The sequence below is a fragment of the Eulemur rufifrons genome, chromosome 12, assembly GCF_041146395.1.
Source record: "Eulemur rufifrons isolate Redbay chromosome 12, OSU_ERuf_1, whole genome shotgun sequence".
In the NCBI taxonomy this organism is placed as follows: domain Eukaryota; kingdom Metazoa; phylum Chordata; class Mammalia; order Primates; family Lemuridae; genus Eulemur; species Eulemur rufifrons.
The window spans coordinates 16334650-16361055 of record NC_090994.1 but is presented as its reverse complement, the minus strand read 5'-3'; the positions used below and the strand labels follow the sequence as shown (position 1 = coordinate 16361055).

The window sequence follows — 26406 nt, the reverse complement described above, 5'->3', positions numbered from 1 at the left end:
ACCAAGTGATTAGAGGATTAGAGCCCCACCAACCTCCAGGAAAGGTGGGAGGGAGCGGCTGGAGGTTAAGCTCGATAAAAACTCTTGGACAAAAAGATTTCATGGGCTGGGCGTGGTGGCTCACACTTATAATCCAAACACTCTGTGAGGCCGAGGCGGGAGGATTGCTTGAGTTCAGGAGTTCGAGACCAGACTGAGCAAGAGCAAGACCCAGTGAGACTAAGGCAGGAGGATCACTTCAGCCCAGGAGTTTGAGGTTGCTCTGAGTCACTGCACTCTAACCCGGGCGACAGATCAAGGCTCTGTCTAAAAAAAAAAAAACCACGGACAAACAAACAAAAAAAGATTTTATGAGCTCCCAGGCTGCTGAATGCACAGAGGTGCTGGGAGACTGGTACACCAGAGAGGGCAAAAAGTCCCATGGCTGCCATCTTTGCCCTACCCATCTATTCATCTGGCTGTTCATCTGTACCCTTTACGATAAACTTGTAAACATAAATAACATCTTTCCTTGAGTTCTGTGAGCCGTCCTAGCAAATTGTCAAACTCAAGAGGGAGGTCATGGAACCCTGATTTATAGGTGGTTGGTCAGAAGCACAGGTCACAAGCTGGGATTTGTAAATGATGTGTGAAGTGGGGGAAGTCTTGTAGGACTGAGCCCTTAACCTGAAGGATCTGACTGAACTACTGTTCCTCAAAGCTCACAGCTTTTGCATCTACTGTCCCCAAAGCTGTGAAGTCTAGTCCCCTGATATATATATATATTTGAGAAAGAGTCTTGCTGTGGCCCGGGCTAGAGTGCCATGACATCAGCCTAGCTCACAGCAACCTCAAACTCCTGGGCTCAAGCAATCCTCCCGCGTCGGGCACCCAGAGTGCTAGGAGTCCTCTGATCTTTGTATGGCTGGTTCTCATCATTCAGGTTCCAAGCTTCAAAATCACTTCCTCAGCAAGGCCCTCCCTGAAGTTGCGTCTCTATCACCCTGTTACATTTTGATCAATGCACTTATCACTACCTATTATTTTTATGTTGTTTGGCATATTCTACGTCAATGCAGGCTTCATGAGGGACCTTGTCTGTATCCTCCATGCCTAAAACAGTGCCTGGTGCATATTAGGGATTCAATTTATATTTGTTGAATGAATGAATGAGAGAAACCCAGGCCTGTCAGACCTCAAAGCTTAGGAGCTTCTCTGGCTGATTCTTTATTCAGGCAGTATTTCCTCCTCCTGACATGTTGTACATTCTTACGGCCTCCACGTGCAAGGAACTATGTAAAGATACTTACCTCTGAGACCAGACAATACATTTCCATGGTACCGTAAGCCTGAATCTTCTCTGTATTTAGCCAGACGTTATGCTAGATGCTGAACACATAAAGTTGAATAAACCACAGTAACTTCCTTGGGAAGGTTATTGAGGTTTTGGACATATATACCTTGACTACCTTTCTTAGATTTCGCATTGCGAGGATTTCAACTTCTCAAATCACAGCTCCTACGCGCAGTACCTTCGGGAATCGGAGTCCAGACACAACAGGGCCGGGCCCCGCTCCCGGCCCCGCCCACACCGGCCGCCCCGCCCCGGCCCCGCCCCCATCCGCGCGCCGCTCCAGAGGCGGGGTCGGCAGCGACCACTCACGGCCCCAGACGCGCCGCAACGTCAGTGACGTCACACAGGCGCAGGGACGCTCTGCGGCTGAGGCTCTGCAGTCAGACCTTCCGCTCCCGCGGCCGCTGGAGTCCCGGAGGCCTGTACGCAGCGGCCCGCGCACTTCCTCAGCCCGTCTCAGGCCCGCCGGTGCCGGGCAGCCGCGCGCCATCTTCACCCAGCGCCATGGCCGCGGCGGGCGGGCTGGGAGCTGCTGGGCGCTGCCCCTTCCTCTGCCTACTTTTGCTTCTGCCGATTGCGGGCCCTGCGCTGGGCCGGAACGACCCTGGTAAGTGCTGTCGGGGTCCTCGGACACCTCACTCACCTTTTCTGCAGCCTTCAGCGGGTGCAGACAACCGTTCGTCGCCCCGAAGTCTTTTTGCCCTAATTCCCCATTTCTGTCCTCTTTGCTTTTCATCTGTGCTCGGCTTGGCTCCTTTGCTCTTCCCAGGCATCCTACGAGGATGGTTGGGCACTGGGTGGGGCGGGACGACTCTGGGTTCAAAGCATCGTCCCCTTACTCCTTTCCCTGGATTTACAGAATTTACCCGCCTTCTTCTTTCTCGGGTTTCAGCCCCCGTCTCTGAGTGTGGCTGCAAAGCTCAACACTCATCTGCGCATCTTGCTTTGTTGTTATGCTTGTCTGATGTCGTCGTCGCTGAGTGTTGTCATGGCTGCCTGTTGCTATGGCTAGCAGTTGCCATGCCACCAGCAGTTTCTGAGTCACACTTAGCGGACAGGGCTGCAAACCTTGTAGGTTGGTTAGCAGAATCATAGATGGTACGGTTTTTGTGAGCAGAACCGCTTTTCGTTCTGGCCTTTCCAGTGAAGTACACTGTGTTACACCAGCTTTTCCCATTGGTTTACATAAGAATTTAAAAAATAATTTTGCCTTATTTGTTTATTTTTGGGTAATGATACATAGTGATTTCTAGGGAAGGGGTCTATTATGTATCCATGTTATTACAATTATCTAAAGAATTTTTATGGGCTCGATAATGTTCCGTACAGTTAGTACATATGTATTGTATATACACATATCGATTTTTGCTTTTTCCATTTAATAAACGACGCATGCTGTTAAAATGGGATTATGTTAAAAAATGATTTTTCAGCAACTAAAATGACATCATTTTTGGTTTGGGGGAGTAAAGCTGTTAAGGCATGGAAAGCATGTCAATATTGCATTTGTGATTTGATGGTTGGAAATGCCAACATTTTAAAATTTAAGCAACAGGTTTATTTCTGTAATATCCTGTTTTATTCCTACATGCTGAAATAAGAGAGAAGGTGCTGTTTGCAGGCACTTTTATTGCCCATTTGTTGTGGATATTTTATTACCAGTAAATAAATCCAGTTGGATTTAAATGTTTGTACATTTTCCATATGTATTTTGGAGACTAGATCAAAATTATAATTTAAAACCTAGAATGAAGCATTTATTAGTTGGTTTCTCAATCAATTCTTAAAAGAACAATGAAGTTTACAGCTGAAGAGTCAGAAGAACTATTAAAAAAAAAAGAACCAAATGTAAATTAATGGTGAACCACTTCCTGGTGGCTCTTAGTTCACCTATACTATGAAACTATTGTTCTGGAACAAAAAGCACCAAGATATTTTCCAGAGTAAATCTGCAAAATTGATTTATAGGTCTAACCTGCAATTGATTTATATAAACTCTAAGTTTACTTTGAGGAATTGTTTTATGAAGGTACTTTATTGGGATATCTTTTATTAAGTCCTTTAGTAAAGCAATAATTACTCCCTAATTTATCTTTTGTTTGACTTTGGAGGTACTTACTTTGTCTTTAGCTAACATAGAGCAATAATTTGTCTGGGAAAAAAAACAGCATTCTAAAGAGATTATCTAAGAATTTTCAGAATTCCTTACTGAATGTAGTCTTATATTTGTCACTCTTTTGCATGTTGGAAATATAGCAGTGAGTAGAACAGAGTGTCTTGCCCCTAAGGAATTTACATCTGTTGAGGAGAAATAGACAATAAGCAAGTAAACAGCATGCCCTATGGTGAAAAGTGGTATGGACGGCAAGAAAACAGGGTAAGGAAGACAGCGAGTGTAGGCAGAAGTGGGGACTTAAAAAATAGACATTGGTTAGGAAATAAGTGACTCACTGTTAAAGTGACACTTGATTGAAAACCTGAAAGGAGAGGAGTAAATGACCTGATATGATTTATATTTTTAAAGGCTTGTTTGGGCTGCTCTGTGGAAAGCAGACTGAAGCGGGCAGGAGGGAAGCAGGGGGGCCAGTGAGGAGGCAGCTTGTATAGTAATTTCTGAGTCTTGACAGAGAGTGGTGACCTCTGGGACCAAGGGAGGAGCAGTGGAGTTGGTGAATGCGGCTGGATTCTCTTCTCAGCTGTTTTGAAGATGGAGCTGACAGGATAATTCTGATGGATTAGATCCTGGGGTGAGAGACAGAAGACAAGGGTGACTCCAAGGCTTTTGGCATGAGCAACTAGAATCATGGAATGACCATTTCCTGAGATGTGGAAGAATATGGGAGAATCAGCTTTGGGGGAGTTTGGTTTTGTTTATCTTAAGTTTGAGACCTGCAACAAGTGGATTTTGATTTACGAGTATGGAGTTCAGGGAACTCCTCCTGTCTCCTGACTGATGTAACAGGTGTGAATATGAGCCTTTTGACCATAGACCTTAAGGATCTCTAGGAAAGAAATTGTAGGTTTATGGTAATGATACCGCAACGTGTGTATAGCTCTTAAAACATTCTCAGTAATATTTATCATACTTGATCACCTATCAATACATCGAGTACTCCGCCAGATAATTTTAGTAAATGATATCTAAGCTTTACAACAAATTCAAGGTTGATATTATTTTAATTTTATAGGTGAGGAAACTTCTACACAAATTAAGTGCCTTGGCCAAAGTCATAGCAAGTTGGTGACACCAACTTAGTTCAGTGTTCTTTTCATAATCCCAACCCTGTTACAGTAAGTTCAATTTATTATTTTTATTAGTTTATTAAAAGTATTAATATTTTTTAAACCATTGAACATTCCATATTTTTAGTTTTTTATGTATGAAGCGATAGTTTGGGTTTAATATAGCATATTTTATTTTAATAATTCTTGGAAATTTTAGATCTTTAGCTCATGTGGACTTAAATTTTTATATAGCTTTAGGTAGGTTTTCTTCTAGCTGCATAGTCAATATGCCAGTGTCGTTTATTGAAGAGGGCATCTTTTTTCTACTGAATTAAGATGACCACTTTATCTTATGCTGAATTCCCACATGTATCTGGATTTATTTCTAGACTTTCTTGTGTTTCACAGTTCCCTTGTCTGTTAGTTCCAATTCCATAGTATTTTGATGATAATATAGTAAGCTTTATTGTCCGGTAAAGCAGTGCATTCTTTTACCAAAAAAATTGGCTATTTATAAGCATCAACTTTTCCACAGGACTTTTAACAAGATTTCTTTCCACTTCCAAAAAAAAACATACTGGGTTCTTGGTTGAAAGTACATTATATTTAGGTCTTTTTATATTTTTTATTTTATTCTTTTTAGCCTTATATCTTGAGGACAATATGTTTAGGTCTTTTTATTTGTATATTTTCTTATATAGATTGTGTACTGACCTTAAGTTTACTTGTAGGTATTTTATGTGCATATGTATATGTTTTGTCCAGAATTTGATAGGCCTAATGAGATAGGCCTTCCATTTTTATTTCTAACGGGATATTACAGGTATTGAAAAAGCTGCTGACTTTTGGTAATTGATGTCAAATTCTCTTATTTAGTATAACAGGGTTGTATTTTGAGAAGTTCTCTTAGATTTTGTAGGTTCAGAAACTCTAAAATGTTATCTCATCTATTTGTGCCAAGTGTGACAGACACTGTCAGATGATTACTTAAAGCCATTGTCTTCCTTGTTTACCACCATATAAGTACTGGAAAAGCTAAATACACATTTTAGTAGAATCTCTTGAAGCTAGGCACTCTAGTCAGTCTACTGATGGGCTTCTGGGAAAAATACTTGAAATTTTAATGCAAAGTTATCAATACTTTTATATGCTTTATTTTCTTTCAACTCTCTCGGTTTTTAAATGTTGAAGTATTTTAACGTAAATTACAGACATTAAGACAGGCCACCACTAAATCCTTCAGTATTCATCTTTTTCTTAAAGGAACTCTTCCTCATATGGTGAAAATACCATTATACTTGACAGAAATCCTGATTTCTTAATATCAACTAATTACTCATTCCATATTCAGATAATGTATTAATAGTTGTTCCTCAAATGTCCTTTATAGCTAGTTCGTTCAAACCAGGACCCAATCCAGGACTGTACATTGTATCTGGTTGGTTATATTACCCCTTAACTTTAAAAAAGTCTAGGACAGTTCCTTTTTTGTGCTACTGGTTTGCTGAAGAGATTGGGCTGGTTGTCTTTTAGAACTGTGGTCCCCAGGTCTTGGATTGGCACCTGTCCTGACCTGTTAGGAATGGGGCACACAGCAGGAGGTGAGTGGAAGGGAAGCAAGTGAAGCTTCAGCTATATTTATAGCTGCTCCCCATCACTTGCTCCCCATCGCTTGCATCACCGCCTGAGCTCCGCCTCCTGTCTGATCAGTGGCACCATTAGATTCTCACAGGAGCTTGAACCCTACTGTAAACTGTGCGTGCTACGGATCTGGGTTCCTCGCTCATTTTAACTGCTATAGATTATTTCACTGTTAAGTCAGAATTTATTAGTCTCTTCACCTGTTCATGGACATTTAAATCATTAAATGTACTTTAAGGACAGGCTTGTATATTTTTTGCTAATATTATTATTACACAATAGTGCAGTGTTTCGGATTAATTAACTTTTTTCTGATTTAGCAAAAATTATGTAGAGCTGGTGTTATAAAAGCATCTTGCCTGAAATGAAGGGGGAGGTCTTAAAGATGTGGTCATCTGAATTTTGTGCAAGAGGCCTGAATGTTGCTGGGGTGGCTTTGAGAAATGGATTCATCCTCTCTTTCCTAGTCCTCCTCAAAAGGCGAGGAAGACACTTTTGAAACTATTTCCTATGACAAGAGTTTTATGATGATGAATCTTTCTATGTTCCTATGACAAGCTGTTTACTTTGTGCTCATCTGTGTTCTTACCGTTTCAGACAGAATACTGTTGCGGGATGTAAAAGCTCTTACCCTCCACTACGACCGCTATACCACCTCTCGCAGGCTGGATCCCATCCCACAGTTGAAATGTGTTGGAGGCACAGCTGGTTGTGATTCTTATACACCAAAAGTCATACAGTGTCAGAACAAAGGGTGGGATGGTTATGATGTACAGGTAATAGCCACTACACTGGTGACAGTCTAAATGGAATTTTTATTCAATAAACTGTTCAGTGGGACATTACTCAGTGTTTTGGGAAGACTGTCTCAGGTCAGCCTAAAATATATAAATAAATCAACCACTTTTTCTCTGGAAGAAACATCTTCCAAAAGGAATGGACTGCTTTTAAAGTCTGGAAGTAAATATTCATTGTAATTTTTGTGCCATGACTTCCTTCTAAGACAGTAAATTTTCAGAACTTTTTATATACTTGAGGATGGGAGTAGGGGATCTCTTATGGTCATCATTTTCCTGTCATTCATCAAAGAATGCTACCTACTCTTAAGAAATAAAGTTAAGATGATCAGGAATCATAGACTGTAAATAGTAGAAGTACGTGTATCCCTGTTGTGCTTCAATCACTTGATTTTAAAATTGTTTTAGAACTGAGAGTGGTTACTTTTGAATGGAAGCATTTCAGTGGGCTTTATTTATTGTCTCTGCGACGCTTTTGTATGTAGAGCAGAGGATCTCCTTGAAGTTACAAATTGAATATGCTTTAGAGATGGAATAGATTTTGTTAAACGAACTCAGTTTAAATCACTACTTATATATTTGTACTTTGTCTTCTGCTTGCTTTCAAAAAGGCCTTAAGATGACTTGTCACTAGGCAAGAAACTTGTGCTGACAATTTTTCCCCCTCCATCAGAGTGATATTCTTTTTTTTTTTTTTTTTTTTTTTGTTGAGACAGAGTCTCACTTTGTTGCCCAGGCTAGAGTGAGTGCCGTGGCGTCAGCTTAGCTCACAGCAACCTCAGACTCCTCGGCTTAAGCGATCCTACTGCCTCAGCCTCCCGAGTAGCTGGGACTACAGGCATGCGCCACCGTGCCCGGCTAATTTTTTCTATATAGATTTTTAGTTGACCATATAATGTCTTTCTATTTTTAGTAGAGACGGGGTCTCGCTCAGGCTGGTCTCGAACTCCTGACCTTGAGCGATCCACCCGCCTCGGCCTCCCAGAGTGCTAGGATTACAGGCGTGAGCCACCGCGCCCGGCCCAGAGTGATATTCTTGTTTGATAGAATCTTTATGCATGGCCTGTGCAATTCAGAGAGAGACTTCATGTTTACTGGGTGATACCTTCACAAGATTTTTCCCCCCAGTATTACTAAATTGAATCATAGAATCCATAGGTTAAAGCAGAAGTCTTACTTCCACTTTACTTTTAATTACTTTTACAGTCTTGATGGAAAAAAAGACAGTAATGGTGATATCCGGTTGTGGGCAGTGGGAAGACTTAAAGGATGATACATTTATGCTGTGTTAGGAAGGAATGATAAGGCTTTTAAAGAGGAAGAGACAGAGAAAGGAATAGCATGGGCAAAGAAGTGTTGGCTTATGTTTAGTATCAGCACAGAGCTGCCTCCAATTCCAAGAGCTTAAATTTGAATATAGTACTTAGAAGCCATTTTTAGTATACACTGTTAAGAAAGTGGCAGTTTACATGAAATATCAATATAGATCTAGCTTGTTTCATTTACCTAAGTTGTCAAACTTACAAATTGTCCTCCAAATAAAATTATTAATATTTAGAAAATAAAATAGTATAGTAACAACAACAAAATAAGAAAAATTGCATATTATCCAAGTTAAAAACTTTTGGGTTTTAAAAGACACCATCAAGTGAAAAGACAATCCACAGAATGGGAAGAAGCTTTGCACATCATATCTGAGAGGAAGGACTTGTATCTAGAATATAAAATAACTGTTACAACTCAGTAAGAAAACAAATAACCAAATTGAAAATGGCCAAGCATCTGAATAGACATTTCTCCAAAGAAGGTATGCAAATGACCAATAAACACATGAAAAAATGTTCATCATTAACCAGCAGGGAAATGCAAATCAAAACCACAATAAGATACTATTTCACACCTAATAGGGTGGCTATAATAAAAAAGATAACAAATGTTAGCAAGGATATGGAGAAATTGGAACCCTTATTTACTGCTGTTGGGAATGTAAAATGGTGCAGCTGCTTTGGAAAGCTCTGGCATTTCCTCAAAAGTTTAAGTATAGAATTACCACATGCCCTAGTCCTTCCACTCCTAGGTGTATATCCAAGAGAATTAAAAACATCCACATAAAAATGTGTATATAAATGTTTATAGCAGCATTATTCATAATAGCCAAAAAGTAGAATGGACAACTCAAATGTCCATTACTGATGAATGATAAACAAACTGTGGTATAGCCATACAATGTAATATTGTTTAGCCATAAAAAAGAACAAAGTAGGCCGGGCGCGGTGGCTCACGCCTGTAATCCTAGCACTCTGGGAGGCCGAGGTGGGCGGATCGTTTGAGCTCAGGAGTTCGAGACCAGCCTGAGCAAGAGCGAGACCCCACCTCTACTAAAAATAGAAAGAAATTATATGGACAGCTAAAAATATATATAGAAAAAATTAGCCGGGCATGGTGGCGCATGCCTGTAGTCCCAGCTACTCGGGAGGCTGAGACAGGAGGATCGCTTGAGCTCAGGAGTTTGAGGTTGCTGTGAGCTAGGCTGACGCCACGGCACTCACTCTAGCCTGGGCAACAGAGTGAGACTCTGTCTCAAAAAAAAAAAAAGAACAAAGTACTGATACGTGCTACAACATGGATGAATCTTGAAAATGTTATGCTCATTGAAAGAAGCCATATTGTATGATTCCATTCATATGAAATGTCCACAATAGGGAAATTCATACAAACAGAAAGTATTGATAGTGGGGCTGGGAGATTGTTGGGGGTGGGGGTGGGGAGTGACTGCTATTGAGTGCAAGATTTTTTTTGGAGATGATGAAAATATTCTAAAATTGATTGTGGTGTTGGTTACACAACTCTGAATATACTAAAAAACATTGAAATGGGTGAATTGTATCTCAATGTAGCTATTATAAAAAAAAGTAAAATACTGTATCTGAACTTTGAAAGAGGAAAATTATTTGTACAAAAACTTACAGAAAGGCAGTAGAACCAATTAAATCTACTTTAGCTTGTATCTCATTGTTAAAGAAGCATATTATCTTTTCAGCACAAAATATAGTTATATAATTTAAACTAAACTTGGGCTTTTTTTTTTTTTAAGGTGGAGATTTTTGAGGCTAGCAAAGGTTCTTTTTGCATTTTTCTAAATATCTTTTAAAAAATATAAGAGGATTACATAGGATTGGGCCCTGGAAAGTTAGTCCATGGTTATATAAAATTTGTGTAGAAGGTTTTTTTCCCAGCAGGTTATATTGTATCTCTGATGCTATGTGTATCTATCATGTATGATGCTGATTTTTGAGTCTTAACATCTTTTTTAAAAAATCTCTATTTTTAAATAAGAAAGCATCTCGAACAATAGGGGCAAAAAGTTGACATTTTGAAAATTTGCTTAAATTTTATAGATTATGGAATGCCTAATGTGTACAAAAGAACATATGACATGTACATGTAAAAAACAGTAATAAACATTTGTGTACCCCGCATAGGAAGTAGAACACTAATGTCACCATTATCCTTGAAGCCCCTAGTTTGCCCTCCCCTCAACATAAATGCCCATTGTCCGGAATTTTGTTGATCATTCCTTCCCTTGTTTTGTTTTGTAGTTTTATAACAGCTATAGCCCAAATAATTTATATTAAATGAAAAATTTTCATTTCTAATGCCCTATTTCTATTTTTCTTCACAGTGGGAATGTAAGACCGATTTAGATGTTGCATACAAATTTGGAAAAACTGTGGTGAGCTGTGAAGGCTATGAATCCTCTGAAGACCAGTATGTACTAAGAGGTTCCTGTGGCTTGGAGTATAATTTAGATTATACTGAACTTGGCCTGAAGAAATTGAAAGAGTCTGGAAAACACTATGGCTTTACCTCTTTCTCTGATTATTATAACAAGTGGTACTCGGCAGATTCCTGTAGCACGGGTGGATTGATCACCATCGTGGTGTTACTTGGTATTGCCTTTGCAGTGTATAAGCTGTTCCTTAGCGATGGTCAGCATTCTCCTCCTCCGTATTCTGAGTATCCTCCATTTTCCCACCATTATCAGAGATTCACCAACTCAGCAGAACCTCCTCCTCCAGGCTTTAAGTTTGGAGGACCTCCTTCTCCAGGCTTTAAGTTTGAATTCAGAGGTATGTTTCCCTCATCAATGGCAGTAAATAGGGTGGAAGTGAGGAGGTGTATCCTATGCTCGTTTCTGAAATAGAAAATGGTTGCATTGGGAAACCAAAGTAGATTTGTCTTCTCATTTTATTTTTTACTTTCAACTTTTTTTTACCTCTTCTGTTCTGCTTCTCTATAAGGGCATACTGTGATTACTATTTTAAGATATGGATTAAATTGTAGATCATCTTAATAAGGAAAACTTGACCGGCTTTGGTAATAAGCATTTATCTTGACCCCTATGTCACACCTTGTGTAAAAATTAATTCATTAAGTATGATAGATCTCAACATAGAAGGTAAAACAACTAAGTTTCCAGAATAAAGTAGGAGAATATGTGTCATGACCTTAGGGTAGGCAAAGATCTCTAAGAGAGAATGCCAAATACTAGGCATAAAAGAAAAGATGGATAAATTAGACTTTATTTAAATTAAGGACATCTGCTCATGAAAAGGCACTATTAAGAGAGTGAAATGGCAAGCCACAGACTGGGAGAAAATATTTTTAAAACTTACTTCTAACATATATATGTATATTCTGGACTTGTATCTAGAACATATAATGAACTCCCACAAATCTGAGAAAAGGCAGACAACCCAATTTTAAAAATGGGCAGAGGATTTGAACAACCATTTTATAATAAAAGAAGATACCCATATGGTCAAATAAAAACTTGGAAAGGTGCTCAGCATCATTAGTCTTCAGAGAAATGCAGATTAAAACCATAATGAGGGCTGGTCTGAAGGTAGTGAGTTATCTCATTTGATTGCAGTCAGTTACACATTGAACTCCTTGTTCTACTACTTTTCCCTCCTCACTGCTGCAATTGACTAGACACACACACACACACACACACACACACACAAATCCAACCATAATGAGATGATATTTAGCCACCAGATAAGCACCATAATGGCTGTCATTAAATAGACATTACCAAGGATTGGCATGGATGTAGAGTGACTAGAACTTTCCTACTTTGCTGATAGGAGTTAAAATGGTAAAATACTTTGGAAAACTGTCAGTATCTATTAAAATTAAACATATGCCTACCCTGTGACCAGCAATTCCATTCCTAAATGTGTAATTCAGAGAAGTGAATGCTTATGTACACCAAGAGACACGCACAAGAAATGTTCACGGCAGTTTTATTCATAATAGCCCCAAATTGGAAATAGAATATCCATAAACATTAGAATGGGACAAATTATGAGTTTTTCCCACAATGGAATACTACACTAGGTTAAAAAAAAAAAAAAAAAACCTAATAAATGCAACAGTAGGATTGATACAAATAGACATGATGTTTTCAGACACACAAGAGTACATACTATATGATCCTATTTATGAAAAATTAAAGAATGGACAGAACTGAAGCATGGTGAGAGAAGTCAAGTAGTGCTTGTCTGTGATGTAGGTGGGTATCTATTTGGAATTGTCACGAGGGAGCCTTCTGGGGTGCTAGCAATGGTTTATGGATGTGGGTGGAAGTTATATGAATGGGTATGTCTGTGCAGATTTACTGTGTCATACATGTAAGATCAGCACACTTTCCAATATGTATATTATGCATCAATTTAAAAAACCTTCCTGTGAGCAGAAGATACTTTTTAGGTCCCTTTAAGATCTGACTTCCCAACTGCTACAGATAAATATCTGTCTGCTTCCACTTGGATTTCCCCATTAGAGACCTCAGGTATAGCTCTTCTTTGGAGCTCTTAGAGACGTTCACACTGCAGAAAGAAAGTGAAAAGTGGGGTCCTCTTCTATTATAGCAGCTGATCTTGAGCAGGGAAGATGTAATCTTTTAGGAAGACTCTTCCTCCTCTTGAGTTCCAAAATATATCCCTCCTTCTCCCATGTCTGTGGGAAATGCACTCGTTAGTTATAAGCCAGTATTTTACAGATACCTTTTTGAATATAACTTGTTCATGAGTTGAGGCCTGAGTATTATTAATAAACCGTACAGTACAAATGAAATAATTGAAATGTTGTATTATCTTTGCTTTTGTAGGCTGTGTTATATTTAAGTGAGGGTACATAACAAATTGTTTTTATTTTAAGAACCACAGAATACTGGCCGTGGTGCGACTTCTGGTTTTGGTAGTGCTTTCACAGGACAACAAGGATATGAGAATTCAGGACCAGGATTCTGGACTGGCTTGGGAACTGGAGGAATATTAGGATACTTGTTTGGCAGCAATAGGTAGGCTTTGCATTCTCTCACTTGCTCTTTAATCCAACTTTGTTTTATGGGCTTCTTTGTTTTGCTTACAATTTGAGTGTATTTGGTTTTACTAAGAAAAATAAATTATGATGACATTACCCTATTAAATCAGATTCTCTGGGGATGAGGAAGATATACTGTATGTGCTTTGATCAATATTGTATCTGTTATTTTCTTTCATTGTATTTCTTCCTACGTAGTCCTCATAGATAGTACGAGGTAGGAAAAAGACTGTTTACTTGGCATCTGAGAAAATGAGAAGGCAGGAAGAAACAAAACATCTGGGGAACAGTTAGCTGTCTGTTTTGGTAGGAGAGTGATAGCAGTAAGGCCAGAAAGAGGTTGGGGCCAGATTTTGGAATGTCTTGAGTATTAAGGGTATTAATAATTTAAGTTTATATTTTTTTGAGTGCAAATTCAGAAAGAAAGAGCATTTACTCCCTGTCACTTTTCCCGCATAGCAATGACCATAACAATGGCAAAAATATAAAATAATTTATGCCAGCCCTGATATACCAGAGCATTCAGGGAAAAAAACACTTGATATTTTTTTCCTCATAGTTTAGAAACAGGAAGGTGTTTAAAAATTATAGTCACGAGAAAAATGCCTAACCTGCTTCTATGTATTTAAAGAGCAGCAACGCCCTTCTCAGACTCGTGGCACTACCCCTCCTCTTCTCCACCCTACTCCAGCACCTGGAACAGCCGCGCTTACTCACCACTTCGTGGAGGCTCAGGTGGCTATTCGGCATATTCTACCTCGGATACGAAAACCAGAACTGCATCAGGTAAGAGCAAAAATATAGAAGTTCCTCTTAACGTAGCAGGAAAATTCAGAAATAGTATGGGAAGTTAAGATGATTATATATTTAGCAATCATGAGTTTATTTGGTATAGCCATCAATAATATCTTTATTAATAGCACATCAATAATATTTTTATTAAGTGCATATCAGTATTTTTATTAATAGCACAATTAACTGAGATTAAAATATAATTCAGTTTCATTCATTCTTCCTACTTCTAAGCATTCTTTAAAAATCAAACAGGGATTTGATTTAGGCTCAGCTCTACCATTAACCAAGGTTTTAATTTAAATCTTCCTGGATGCTAGTTTCCACATACATTTAATTTGGTGATCTTGAGGGATCCTTTAAAGCCCTAAACCAGAATTTTCTAAGTAGAAGCTTGAACTTTTTAAATTCAGTACAATTGCAAAAATGTATTGAGCTATACTTTAAATAATTGTCAAAACTATGATTATAATGTTTCCTGCAATGGCTAAGAGGATATTTTGTAAAAAGCAAAGATAATGTATTAATAATAACTGTTTGGAGTTAAACATCAAGCTAATTAGCAGAAAGGGAAGTGGTAGGTAATGAGTGGGTAACAGATTGCTGCTAATTAGATTTGTCTTTTTCAGGAGAAGGAAGTTAGAGAACAATGATTGATTCTTGAAAAATACATTTAAATATGTTTTAAAATGTAAGAGTGGAATTCTTACAGTGCTGGTTTTGTTATAATTTGATACATTCACTTTGAAAAACTGGTATTACCTACTAAAATTGAACCTAAGCATACCCAAGACCCAGCAGTTTCACTCTCAGATAGATAGTGACAAAAATGCATATACTTGTACACTGACAGATAAGCACAAGAATGTTCATAGCATCTGTATTCGTAATAGCCTCCACTGGAAGCAACCCACGTATCCATCAGCAATAAAATGAATGAATAAATTGAGTTATATTTATTGTACACAGTGGTATACTGTACAACAATGAAAATAAACAAGCAGTGGTGAGAAATAACATGGATAGGTTTACCAAATATAAAGAAGCCAGACAAAAGAATATATGCAATATGGTTATAACATTTGTATTTTATAAAATACATATTCAAAAACAACCAAAACTAACCTCTGGTGTTAGATGTTAAGATAGTGGTTACTGTTGGGAAGGAAAAGAGGTGTAATAATTGGGAGAATATATAAAAACATGGCTAGGGAAGACATATCATGACAGAAGAAAACTCATTCTCAGTAGAAACAAAACTTGCAAAAAATCCTGCAGAAAGTCCTGACTATCAACTAGGATTGTGTGGGACTTACATGAAGAAAATCATAAAACATTACCAAATAACCTAAAGGAAGCCTGAAAATAATTGAGAGACTTTCCAAATGGAAAGACTTACCATCTTGTAGCCTGCATGTTAGTATGGGGTGTGTGTGTGTGTGTGTGTGTGCGCGCGGTGTTTAAGTAGCATTGAAAGTCCATAACCCTCCCCACCTGAAAGGTCGTTCCCAGCCAGCCTGTGTGTCATAGGCTCAGTGACTGGGAAGGTTGACGTGGAGGCACCGCGCTGTGGCCCACGGTCCTGTATCGCCTGGCCGCATCCTCTCCTTCCCTCATCCCTCTCTCATTCATCTGCTAACAGTAAACATGTATTACTTTTCTAATTTTATGTGCAATTCTGTACAATTTTAAAAACTAATATAAATTTTATTATTTTCATTCTAGGATATGGTGGTACCAGAAGACGATAAAGTAGAAACTTAAAGTCAAACACTGGATGCAAAATTTCTGATTTTTCATCACTTTCTCTTTAGAAAAAGTGCTACCTGCTAACAACTGGTGAAAGAGGATATGCAGAAGTCCTGTGGTGTTTTGTCCTGTATAGCTTTTTGCATACCATTATTTGAGGCTAAGAGTTGCTATATGACAAAGTACTTATGTATTGTATGTTAGTGTAACATGCAGATGTATATTGCAGTTTTTGAAAGTGATGATTACTGTGGAATGCTGAAAATACATTGTTTAATTTCTAAAAACTGTGATGCATTACGAATGAAAGTGTTGTGGACTGAGTACAGAAAATTTCAGTCTCAGGTGGATTGTAGTTAATGAGTTGTTACCTTATAGAGACAGTAATATTTTATTTGTTATTGTATTATTTGGTGTTTGCTGTTCTTTAAACATTTAAACCAAGCTTTGGACTACTAATCATGCTAATTGGTGGTTTCTGATCACTTCTGAGCTCCAGAGCTTTGAATCCTTCAGTGGTGGTAGCCTTCTGGTAGGTGAGAATTACCTTTCTTAGGAAAAGGTAGAAAATAAGCATCTAGAAGGTTGTTATGAATAATTGTGTACTGACAAAAATACTTGAAATATCCATATTTCTTCAATTACTAAGAGTTAAAGTTCAAATGCTTCAACAAAGCTCTTTTAATAGCAAAAGCATGCAGTTCTCTGTGGAATCTCAAATATTGTTGTTGTAATAGTCTGTTTCAATCTTAAATTAAAATGACAGAATCTGTTAAAAAAAAAATGGGTTTAGTCTCATTCTTTGTTAGCCTCAACACAAATTGGTGTCACTTTCTTTTGCCCTTTTTCTCAAAGGAAGGGTTCAGGCAGGAGTTCTCCTTAGATAATAATTTTATGTGGTAGTCCTACCTTAGTCATTTGGTAAATGTTTTCAAAAAGTGATTTAGGAATGATGTGGAAACCTTGCTAAAAATTGCTTTTTAAAAAAATAATTAAATCTGCAAGCCTCCCGGCCCATCAGAGATTGCATGGTCACTCTTAGCTAAGTGTTGTAACCCAGGAGCCTTACGTTTATACTGTAGGAACCAATTTAAAACAAACCAACCCTTGATGAGACTTTAAAATGTGACTTAGGGGGTAGTTGCAAGGGTATTGTGAGTAGAACTATCCTTTCTTCATAGTAAAACTTAGGAGAAATTGTAATTTATCTTACAGAGGAAAGAGTTTTTCTTTAGGTATGTTCCACTAAATCCTTACCCCATTTCTCCTTAGAAGGATATGGAATAAAAGAGAATCCAGCTTAATGTCTTTTCCCCTGTTTGCTTATTGTTTTGGGTTTGAGTTCATGATTTGCTGCAGGAGTTGATAATCTTGTATTAAGTATGTTTTAGTTGGAGAGCGAAGTAAAATTTAAAGCTGCTATAGATTGGGCCAGTGATAGTGATTTGCATATTGAATTGGATATTCTTAAAACGCTATGCTCAGATCCCCCCCCCCCCTTTTTTTTTGAGGCAGGGTTTGGGTCTATTGCCTAGAGTTTCAGTGGCATCATCATAGCTGTCTGCACCCTCAAATTCCTGGGCTCGAGCTAACCTCCTGTCTCAGACTCCAGAGTAGCTAGGACTACAGGTGCTTGCCACCATGCCTGGCTTATTTTTTTTTTAAATTTTTTGTAAAGACTAGTGGAGGTTCTGAACTCAATGTTTGAGGGGTGAGAAAGGACTCTTTAGCAGTTAAGTTGGTTTGCTGAACATGGGCTCAAAGGTGGCCTACAGTAAAAATGCCAGAACTGCACTGGGGTACTGTAAGAGGAAGGATGTTGAGTGTATTTATCATGTAAGACACCCACCCTGGGGTAGTCCACACCTTTCATCGTGACTGAGAAATACACTGGTGAGGGGAAGGGCCCACAGATTTGGTTGTTCTTTGCAGGTCAGAAAGTCCAGTGGGAACTGCTGCTATCAAACTGGGACCCCTAGATGCAAAGGGCCCAATGTGATCCCAGGGTGGCAGGGGCCAAAGACAACATGGCGAGGTTTCTGTAATGGACAGCAGGGCCAAAGCAGCAATCAGGACGGTCTGACTCAGAGACCCATGGCCCTGGCTAGTTGATTGTGGTGTACCTGGAAAAGAAATGGGCAGTCTACTAAATTCTTACTTGATTTGTGTAAGCAAAAGAGTTCTAGGTTGAGTAAACAGAAGTCCAACTTAAATCATCAAAATCAAGTCATGGCCTTTGAATCATTTCCCAGACTTGAGCCAGTTTACAGACCCAGAACCCCCTAGGGAGGGAGCCTGCTACACAGCCACAAGTTCATACTGTTCATCTTTCTCCCCATCTTCCCTCAATGGGCTTAGTGCTATTTACTGAGGTAATCGCATTGGAGATGGGGAAATAATCAGATGTTTTGGGGATTAATGGACGCTGTCTCTGGATTGACACTCATTCTAAGAGGCCCCCAAACATTACTGTGGTCCATCCACCAAAGTAGGAGCTTACAGGGTTTTAGCTCAGCCATCGCACAGTGAGTGGGTCCCCTGAACGCATCCCGTGTCCTGGAATGCATGATTGGAATAGACATACTCAGCAGCTGCCAGAATCTCCACCTTGGTTCCCTGAGCTGGGCAGTGAGGGCTGTTATGGTGGGAAAGGTGGAAGCCACTAGAAGTGCCTCTACCTGCAGAAATGATAAACCAACAGTAGCTGTGATGTGGACACTGGGTCACGGGCTGAGAGGACTTGTGGGGACCCCAATTAGAAGGAAGAACATCCAAGTTAGAGTGGATGGCTGCTAGGGAGAGAGTTGGAGTGAGGAAACAGGGTGGCATGGAGGGACACAAAGTGCCTGAGCCCCATATGTGAGTACTTGGAAACGGGTCACTGCAGATGAAATTAAGTTGAGGTTACACTGGATATGGCCTCCTGCACGGCTGCCAGGGGCCAAGATGGTGCAACTCAGAAGGCTGGGGAATTAGCTCAACGGAATGAACAATGACCAATGGGAAACACAGTCCCATCTTTTCAGGAATTACTACAAGATCCATTGTCTTCTTCCAACTCTTTCAGAGAAGTCCTGCGTGCAGGGTGAACGTGCCTGCAAAATGACCTGCTGTGTGTCTGCAGCTCACTGTGACACAACAGTCAGGGCTGTGATAAATCGCATGGCATCGTGTTGCATCTTGACTGGTCTCACTCTCTTTTTCTTCTCGCCCTTGTGTCCTTGAACATGCTCCCAAGTGCCAGAACTTTAATTTTTGCTTGGGTTCTGCTTTCTAGGGGACTTATCCTAATCTGGCCTAATGCCAGATTTTATCTTCCCTGATATAGAATTGCTCATGGTATCTCCCAATTAAAATTTGTTATAAATGAACCTGTCATGGCACAAAGAGAACCCCAATTTCAAAATGTGTGTTTCCCAGTAGCATTGGTTGTCACCGTCTAGCTTTCTCTGAGTTCGTTTTTCTCTTTTATCACTAGAGGGCAATGATGCTCCACTATACAAGTAGGAAAACGTACTCGTGGACAGTAAAATCTTTTTTTTACTTTTAATATTTTGCAGGTTGCTTATGCTGTTGTAGACTTACTAGATAGGTTATTTATTTCCTCCCAGACTGTTACCAGGACATAAGAGATCCCCCCTAGAGTTGCTCTTTATGCAAGCTGTCTGCTGTAACTGGTCCCACGTTTTCAGCCACATAGGACTTAGCTCTTCCATATGTCAAAATATATCCAGATTCTGATGGCTTCTCATCTCTTCAGCTATTGTCACTCAGGTTCAAGCCACCATCATCTGTAATCCTAGTGAGGATGCCTATGCATCAGTTAGCATAAGCCAGGTTGCGCTGCAGTAAGAAACAATACCAAGACCTCACTAGCTATAGCAACAGGTAGCTCACGTGAAGTGTCTAATGCAGGTTGGCAGGGGCTTCAGCTCATCATAGAATCAGCGGGGATTCTGGCTGAGTGAGGCTTCCTTGTGACCTGCTTCTGCACCACTGCCCCGCAGTGGGAAGGGCTGTGGGGAATCATACACTGCTCTTAAAGCTTCTGTTCAGAAATCACACACATCGTTTCTGCTCCCATTCCAGAGGACAAAGCAAGTCCTGTGGCTATGCCTATCCTCAATATGACAGGGAAGCACAACCCTGGCATGAGCCTGGACTTGCAAACCCGAATATATTTGGTGAACAACAGTCATGAAACCAAACCACTCTGTTTAAAATCTCCACCTCCCCGTTTCTGCCCTAGGACTTTGGATCTCCCTCAATCTGTTGCATTTTCCTCCAATACTATTTTTTTCCTACCTCTTCTGTATGTTTTATACTATATCCACATTGTGCAGAACAGTGTCTCGTAGTAGGCATTCAATAAATATATATTGAATAAATGAGTAACCAGTTGATCATACATTAGTTTTCTTCTACTCATACAATAGCCTACCATATGTGCTTTGGCTAGACAGAGCAACAATGGCATGAATTAGAGAATCGGACACTCTGTGGTTACTCGAAACCATGGTATTTAGAAAATCTTTGCGTGTAGGATGTCTTACTGGGAGAATGAAGTCTTCTCTTGAACCCGGAAGCTCCTAAAGCATCATGACAATAAACAAAATGATACTATTGGTCACTGTATTGTCTTTACAGTTGGATCCATAAACATAATGGTAAGTGAGGTGAGTCAATTATTTTAAATATATGCTGCTATGGTTTCTGCAGAGGCAGATGGACATCCCCCAATGCCCCCACCCAAAGTTTTGTTTGGATGTTGAGAGTGACGACGCCATACACGCACAGGAGGGGCTGAAGAGGTGCATTACGCACATAATCGAGGTCTCTGGGGAGCACAGAGCTGGCCTCTCAAGCAGGTCCGAAGTGTCTTAGAAGGCCAGGAAAGGCCATGGGTCTGTGTGTTAATTGTGACTAGGGGGTGGGGCTGGGGTGAGAGGGCCCCGCCCCCTGCACGGCCAGGCCACACCCTGGGGCTCAGGCTTTCTTATCAGCTTGTCCAGGTGTGGGTGGGGCACGTGGGGAAGAGGGAGGGCTGAGGCTTAAAAGCTGTCAGCAGTCAAACATCAAAATATGGTGTCCGACTCTTCATTGCACACACATTCTTTTTTCTTTGTTGAGACAGAGTCTCTTGGGTAGAGGCCAGTTGCATCATCGTAGGCTCAAGCAATCCTTCTGCCTCAACCTCCCAAGTAGCTGGGACTACAGGCATGCGACACCACACCTGGCTAATTTTCCTATTTTTACTAGAGACAGGGTCTTGCTCTTGCTCAGGCTGGTCTACAGCTCCTGACCTCAAGGAGTCCTCAGCATCTCGGCCTCCCAGAGTGCTAGGATTATAGGCGTGAGCCACCATGCCCGGCCTGCACACACATTCTTATCCTTAGTTTAGTATTGCTTAACTTGATATTTGTAAAGCAATTCACAGTTATTTGTTAGTTATTGGACTTCATGGAAATGAAAGGATCTATTTTCCCTTTCTGTGGTGTAAATGCCAGCATGGCTAGGCGACAGTCAGAGATGACTTCTCAGATGGCTTCCACCTTTGAGTGGCTGTGATTCCAGGGCCTTCCCATTCCAACACTACCTTTCAGAAATCATGACGGGAAACTGGATAAAGAAACTGTTTTATCTCCTTGCTTCCCCTTCCTGCCTCACCCTGGAAGCCTGGGCGTGGGAAGGAAGAATAGTCAAAGAATGGAGAGGTTTGATGGTTATTTTTGTTTCAAAGAAGTCATGGAAACTTCTTTCTCTTAGGGAGAAAGAATATGGGGTGTGTGTGGTTTTCAATTTTTTTTTTTTTTATTTCAGCTCATTATGGGGGTGTGTTTTCAAATTAAGATCAGCGTCCACTGGAGTAAGTGGTAAGATTTTAAATGGCCAGATTTCCTCAAATTAATCAACATCTTCTTTTATTTTTATTTTATTTTTTGAGACAGAGTCTCACTCTGTTGCCCGGGCTAGAGTGCTGTGGCGTCAGCCTAGCTCACAGCAACCTCAAACTCCTGGGCTCAAGCAATCCTCCTGCCTCAGCCTCCCGAGTAGCTGGGACTACAGGCATGCACCACCATGCCCGGCTAATTTTTTCTATATATTTTTAGTTGTCCAGCTAATTTCTTTTTATTTTTTTTTAGTAGAGACAGGGTCTCGCTCTTGCTCAGGCTGGTCTCGAACTCCTGAGCTCAAACGATCTGCCTGCCCAAGTGCTAGGATTACAGGCGTGAGCCACCGCGCCCGGCCTAACACCTTCCTTTATTAACGACTTATCTTAAGCACATGCTCACGAGTGTCAAAAAACACACCTTGTCTACAATTTTGAGTTTCGATAGGACAAGCTATTTCAAAATAGAACATCTTTTTTGCCTTTAGTTAAAAGAACTATGAGTATGAACATCATGAAAGCATAAACTCCAATCTGCATTTGTAAAAGTAGCTATCATTAGTATTTTGAAACAAATGATCATGTACATTCCCTCTCCTAAACTAGTTTTGTCCTGTTAGTCCCCTCAGTCCATTTCCCCAGCTCACTACGTCCCTTATATATGTGTGGCTTCTTGGGCATGGGCCACAGCCCTGGGACCTTGTCTCCTGTCTCCCTTACCTCCGCTCTCCTCGTCCTGACTTGGGCCACTCCCCTTTCTTCTCCTTTCATACTATTGCAGGGCAGGCTCTGGAGGAATTTAGATGACTGGAGTTGACAGCATAGCCCAGAAGATAGAGAAGGAAAGGGAGAGAGAAGATGGGATATTAACCTCTCCCAGCCACACCCCTCCCACCCCACTTCCAGCTGCCACTGTTGATGGCTGGCTCCTGCATCTTTCCGTCTCTCAGGGTTCCCAATTTGCTTCCCTCCTCTGGGTTAATGATTTACTCTCAAAACTGCAGTTGTGGGAGGGAAAGAGAGGAAATAGTAAGGAAACAGCAGAGGCCACAGAGACAGCATCACCGGAACCCACGCCCCAGCCCAGGGAACACTGCTTCCCTGGTCTAAGCCTGGCCAGGAGGTTAGATGTCCAAGGTTAATGCCTTGTTGTCTTCAAACATTTTGTTTTGTTTTCTTCTGATATGAGGAGGAGAAAGAGGTGGACTTACAGCCGGCAGATCAGCAGATCGTGGTGCTGTGTATAACCCATAGTCAATCTTGGCTATTTTTTAAAAATATAGCTAATATCTGGGTTGCTCTTGGGAGTGAATTTCAAATGTGATTTTCATTTCTCAGGCATGTAGTAGAGGAAACAGGCTTAAGAATCCCTGCTCTAAGTTATACTATATCTGCTTTACTTAGGTACATTTTTATTCAATTTCCTCCCCGTCCCAGTTGCTAGGATGTTTTCTTGACCTAGTGACGTCGCTCACAATGGAAATTTCGCGAAGGGTGGAACCTGGCTGGGACATCTGGGCTCCCAGTGCTCTCTGCCTGCCTGGCGGGCATCTGCGGAGACCAAAACAGGAAATTTCAGCCTCGGTGCTCAGTGTTATATTTTCTTGTGAATAACTGTTAATTTTAAAATTTATTACAAAATACATCAAGCATGAGAAGAGCACAGAGAAGAGTATATCAAATATCCTTGCATCATGTCTATTTCAGATTTCTATTTTTGGAGAATCTGAGTCACCAGGTACAGTTATAGACCCTGTGTGTCACTCCCCAATCTCATTAATCTCTTTCTTTCCCCAGAGGTGACCGCTAGCCTAATTTTGGAGTTCATCATTCCCATGAACATTTAAAAATTTTTAATTACATGTGAATGTATGATTATGTAAAGAATAGTTTAAATGTTTTAATACTTACATAAATGATATCAATTTGTAATATTATTTTTTTGTTATCCATGTTAATGCATGCAGCTCTGGTTCATTCCTTTCAATTGCTGTGTAATATTCTTCTATGACTATTATATCTATCCTATCTATTATATATTATAATAATTATTATATATTGTATCTATTATAGTATAGTATATACTATTATATAATCTGATATGTTACTTTTATGTTACATTGTGTGCATTACATATGTAATAGGTAGTCTATACACATACACATCAAGCTTGTTATAGTTTTATTTTTCAAATCTATATTGTTACTATTTTTTCCCCATTGGATTTATCAATTACTGAGGTAATTTTGTTAAAATTTCCCAATTTGATAGATTTAAAAATTTTCCTTATGCTCCAGGGATGTCACCGTCCTAGCAGCTATTTATGTGTTAACTTTTTGGCTTGTGGGATCCTGGATGCTCATGTGGCATTGACCCGTAATTGAGTTTCCAATGAGAAAACTCAATTTTTTTTTTTTAACTATTCAGAGTGTAGACCAAAAGAGACAGGCTTCCATGTCATCTCTTTATGCTGGTAGAGAGACATTTTTCCAGTCCACTCTTAACTGTGCTTTTGTGGGGTCAGGGGAGGGAGGTTGGATATGTCTCAGTTTCAACTACCTACTTGGCACAGTATAAAGGTCTTTTACTTTGTCACCATGTGCACGTTAAAACCAAATTCCTTAGAGTAGTCAAAGTGGAAATAAACCCCAGCAATCCAGGTTAGTTGCTATATCAGCTCACCTCTGGGGGTTCTATTACTTTCCTGTGGCTTAGTTATGTGTTCAAACGATCGTTTCATCTAGCATTCCTCTGTACTAATAATAGTGAGAGAGTATTCAGAATATGGAGTCTGTCCTACCAATAAAATCAGAAATCTTCGCTGTTCTAATTGATCAAGGCGCTTTGCCTGTCTCACATTGTCACAGCCTAATTTACATGCCTAGCACACACTTACACAGGAACATGGTGCATGGGCACCTGTACGTGCACAAACAATACCTGTCTTGCATACAATAGCCTCACCATTAGCACCTATGTGTGACTTTATCCCTTATAGGGTCTCAGTGGAAAAAGTCGAAGTTTGCATGGCTAGAAGAGTATATGGAATCAATGGGAGCCTTTTTACTTTATTTCCTCATTTATTATTATTATTATTATTATTTTAAATGACCCACGAAACCAGCACCCATTTATTATTAACAGATACTTTTCGGCACAGTGGTTTATACCTGTGCAGTCAGATTAGCCTGTGCTAATCTAGCCTCTGCCAGTCGGTGACCTTGAGCCATATACTCAACTTCTTTATGGTTCTGTTTTCACATCTGTGAAATGAGAGTGTTAAATGTTGTAAGGGCTAAATGAGTGGAAAATATATATATATATACACATATATATATGTATATATCTCAGCATAGTGCTTGACACATAGAGTTCAATAACGTTAGCTATTATGTTATTATTATACTATTTAATAATTATTTGTACGCTTTAAAAAACTCAGCCCCCTTCCAAAAACCTCTGAGGGCCTGTGTATTAAGTTGAACCATATGAAATGGCCGTGTTGGTAGGTCAAAAATCATCAGATTGGCAATTTCAAAGGGTTCACTCTAACCTTATGAAATTTGAAGTTGTTGGAGGAAGAAACGTTCGCAGGATGAGGTTTTGATGATAGAAACACAGATGGGGCCTCCGTCTCTGGGGATAGAGAGAAAGGTCCCCAGGTATTGAATTTGAACTCGTTTGAATTCCCCACTGGCTGGACCTTTCTCCAATTTTATTGTAATTTATTAAGTTACTCAATTTTAACATTTGCTTAATTTAGATAAAGTTTTACCAGAAAGTTGCTGAAAAGCCATACATTTCAGGGTATTGAATGAGCTTATGCATTTGAGATGAAAATATCCTGTTTTGGAAGTGATCATTAAGAGTAGGAGCCCGCCAGCTTGTTAGGTGGCACTAGGCTTTGCGTTGGCCGGGGCGCCTCATTAGTGAGCTCTTAGGGTGGCCCGCTGAGGGATTAGGAGAGAGCATTGAGAGTGAATTTGCATACTTTTAGATCTGATCTTCTGGTTAACACTGGATGGCTGATTAATAACGGTGGAGAAAATGGAAGGTCCTGCTGGGTGGCCCGTGGGGAGTAATACATAATTAGAGGAAACAGCCTTTGCCAAAGGAGAGCTGCTGCCCGAGGCTTGATGAATAACCTTATGATGCCGGGAGTTGGAATTTAGCCGAATTCCTGTCACTTTCTCCTGTAATTTGACTATGTGATTCACTGACAAGGAAAGTGGCTCTGCGGAGGTGAGCCTCTCCAATGCTGACACCTTTTGAATTCACTTCTCTTTTAGAGGTCAGTGATTACTAGGTAGCCTCTCCGACTCAGTTTTTATGATTTAGGTAAATTAGAAAATCAGTGACAATTAAATTGGCTATGGGAGAGGCTTGAGACATATGGCCTGTCAAGACATAGTTATTATATTCTGTGGTACTTAATATGATCTCTTTGAAACTTTGGCTCACCCAGCTTCTTGGCTGTGTAGAATTTGGTTTCTTTCTCTCTTTCTTTTTAAGACAGTGACTGTCACCCAGGGTGGAGTGTAGGGGCTCAATCAAACTCCTGGGCCCAAGCAATCTTCTTGCCTAAGCCT

At 39.9% G+C, this 26406-nt stretch overlaps 1 protein-coding gene across 1 annotated transcript; it reads left to right on the top strand.

The window, feature by feature from the left end:
* The first annotated feature begins 1692 nt into the window (after positions 1–1692).
* On the top strand, positions 1693–16681 carry SARAF (store-operated calcium entry associated regulatory factor). The gene is made up of 6 exons (XM_069485226.1): positions 1693–1940; positions 6797–6975; positions 10679–11126; positions 13222–13363; positions 14018–14172; positions 15904–16681. The coding sequence occupies exons 1-6, from the start codon at positions 1838–1840 to the stop codon at positions 15927–15929; spliced, it is 1053 nt and encodes a 350-aa protein (XP_069341327.1). The 5' UTR covers positions 1693–1837; the 3' UTR covers positions 15930–16681.
* Positions 16682–26406: the final 9725 nt, after the last annotated feature.

What these genes read in the sequence shown, in the direction of transcription:
- SARAF (XM_069485226.1), top strand. Translation starts at nt 1,838, where the DNA reads ATGGCCGCGGCGGGCGGGCTGGGAGCTGCTGGGCGCTGCCCCTTCCTC. An exon ending in TACTTGTTTGGCAGCAATAG is followed by an intron (nt 13,364 to 14,017) that starts GTAGGCTTTGCA and finishes ATGTATTTAAAG; the next exon opens with AGCAGCAACGCCCTTCTCAG. An exon ending in GAAAACCAGAACTGCATCAG is followed by an intron (nt 14,173 to 15,903) that starts GTAAGAGCAAAA and finishes TTTTCATTCTAG; the next exon opens with GATATGGTGGTACCAGAAGA.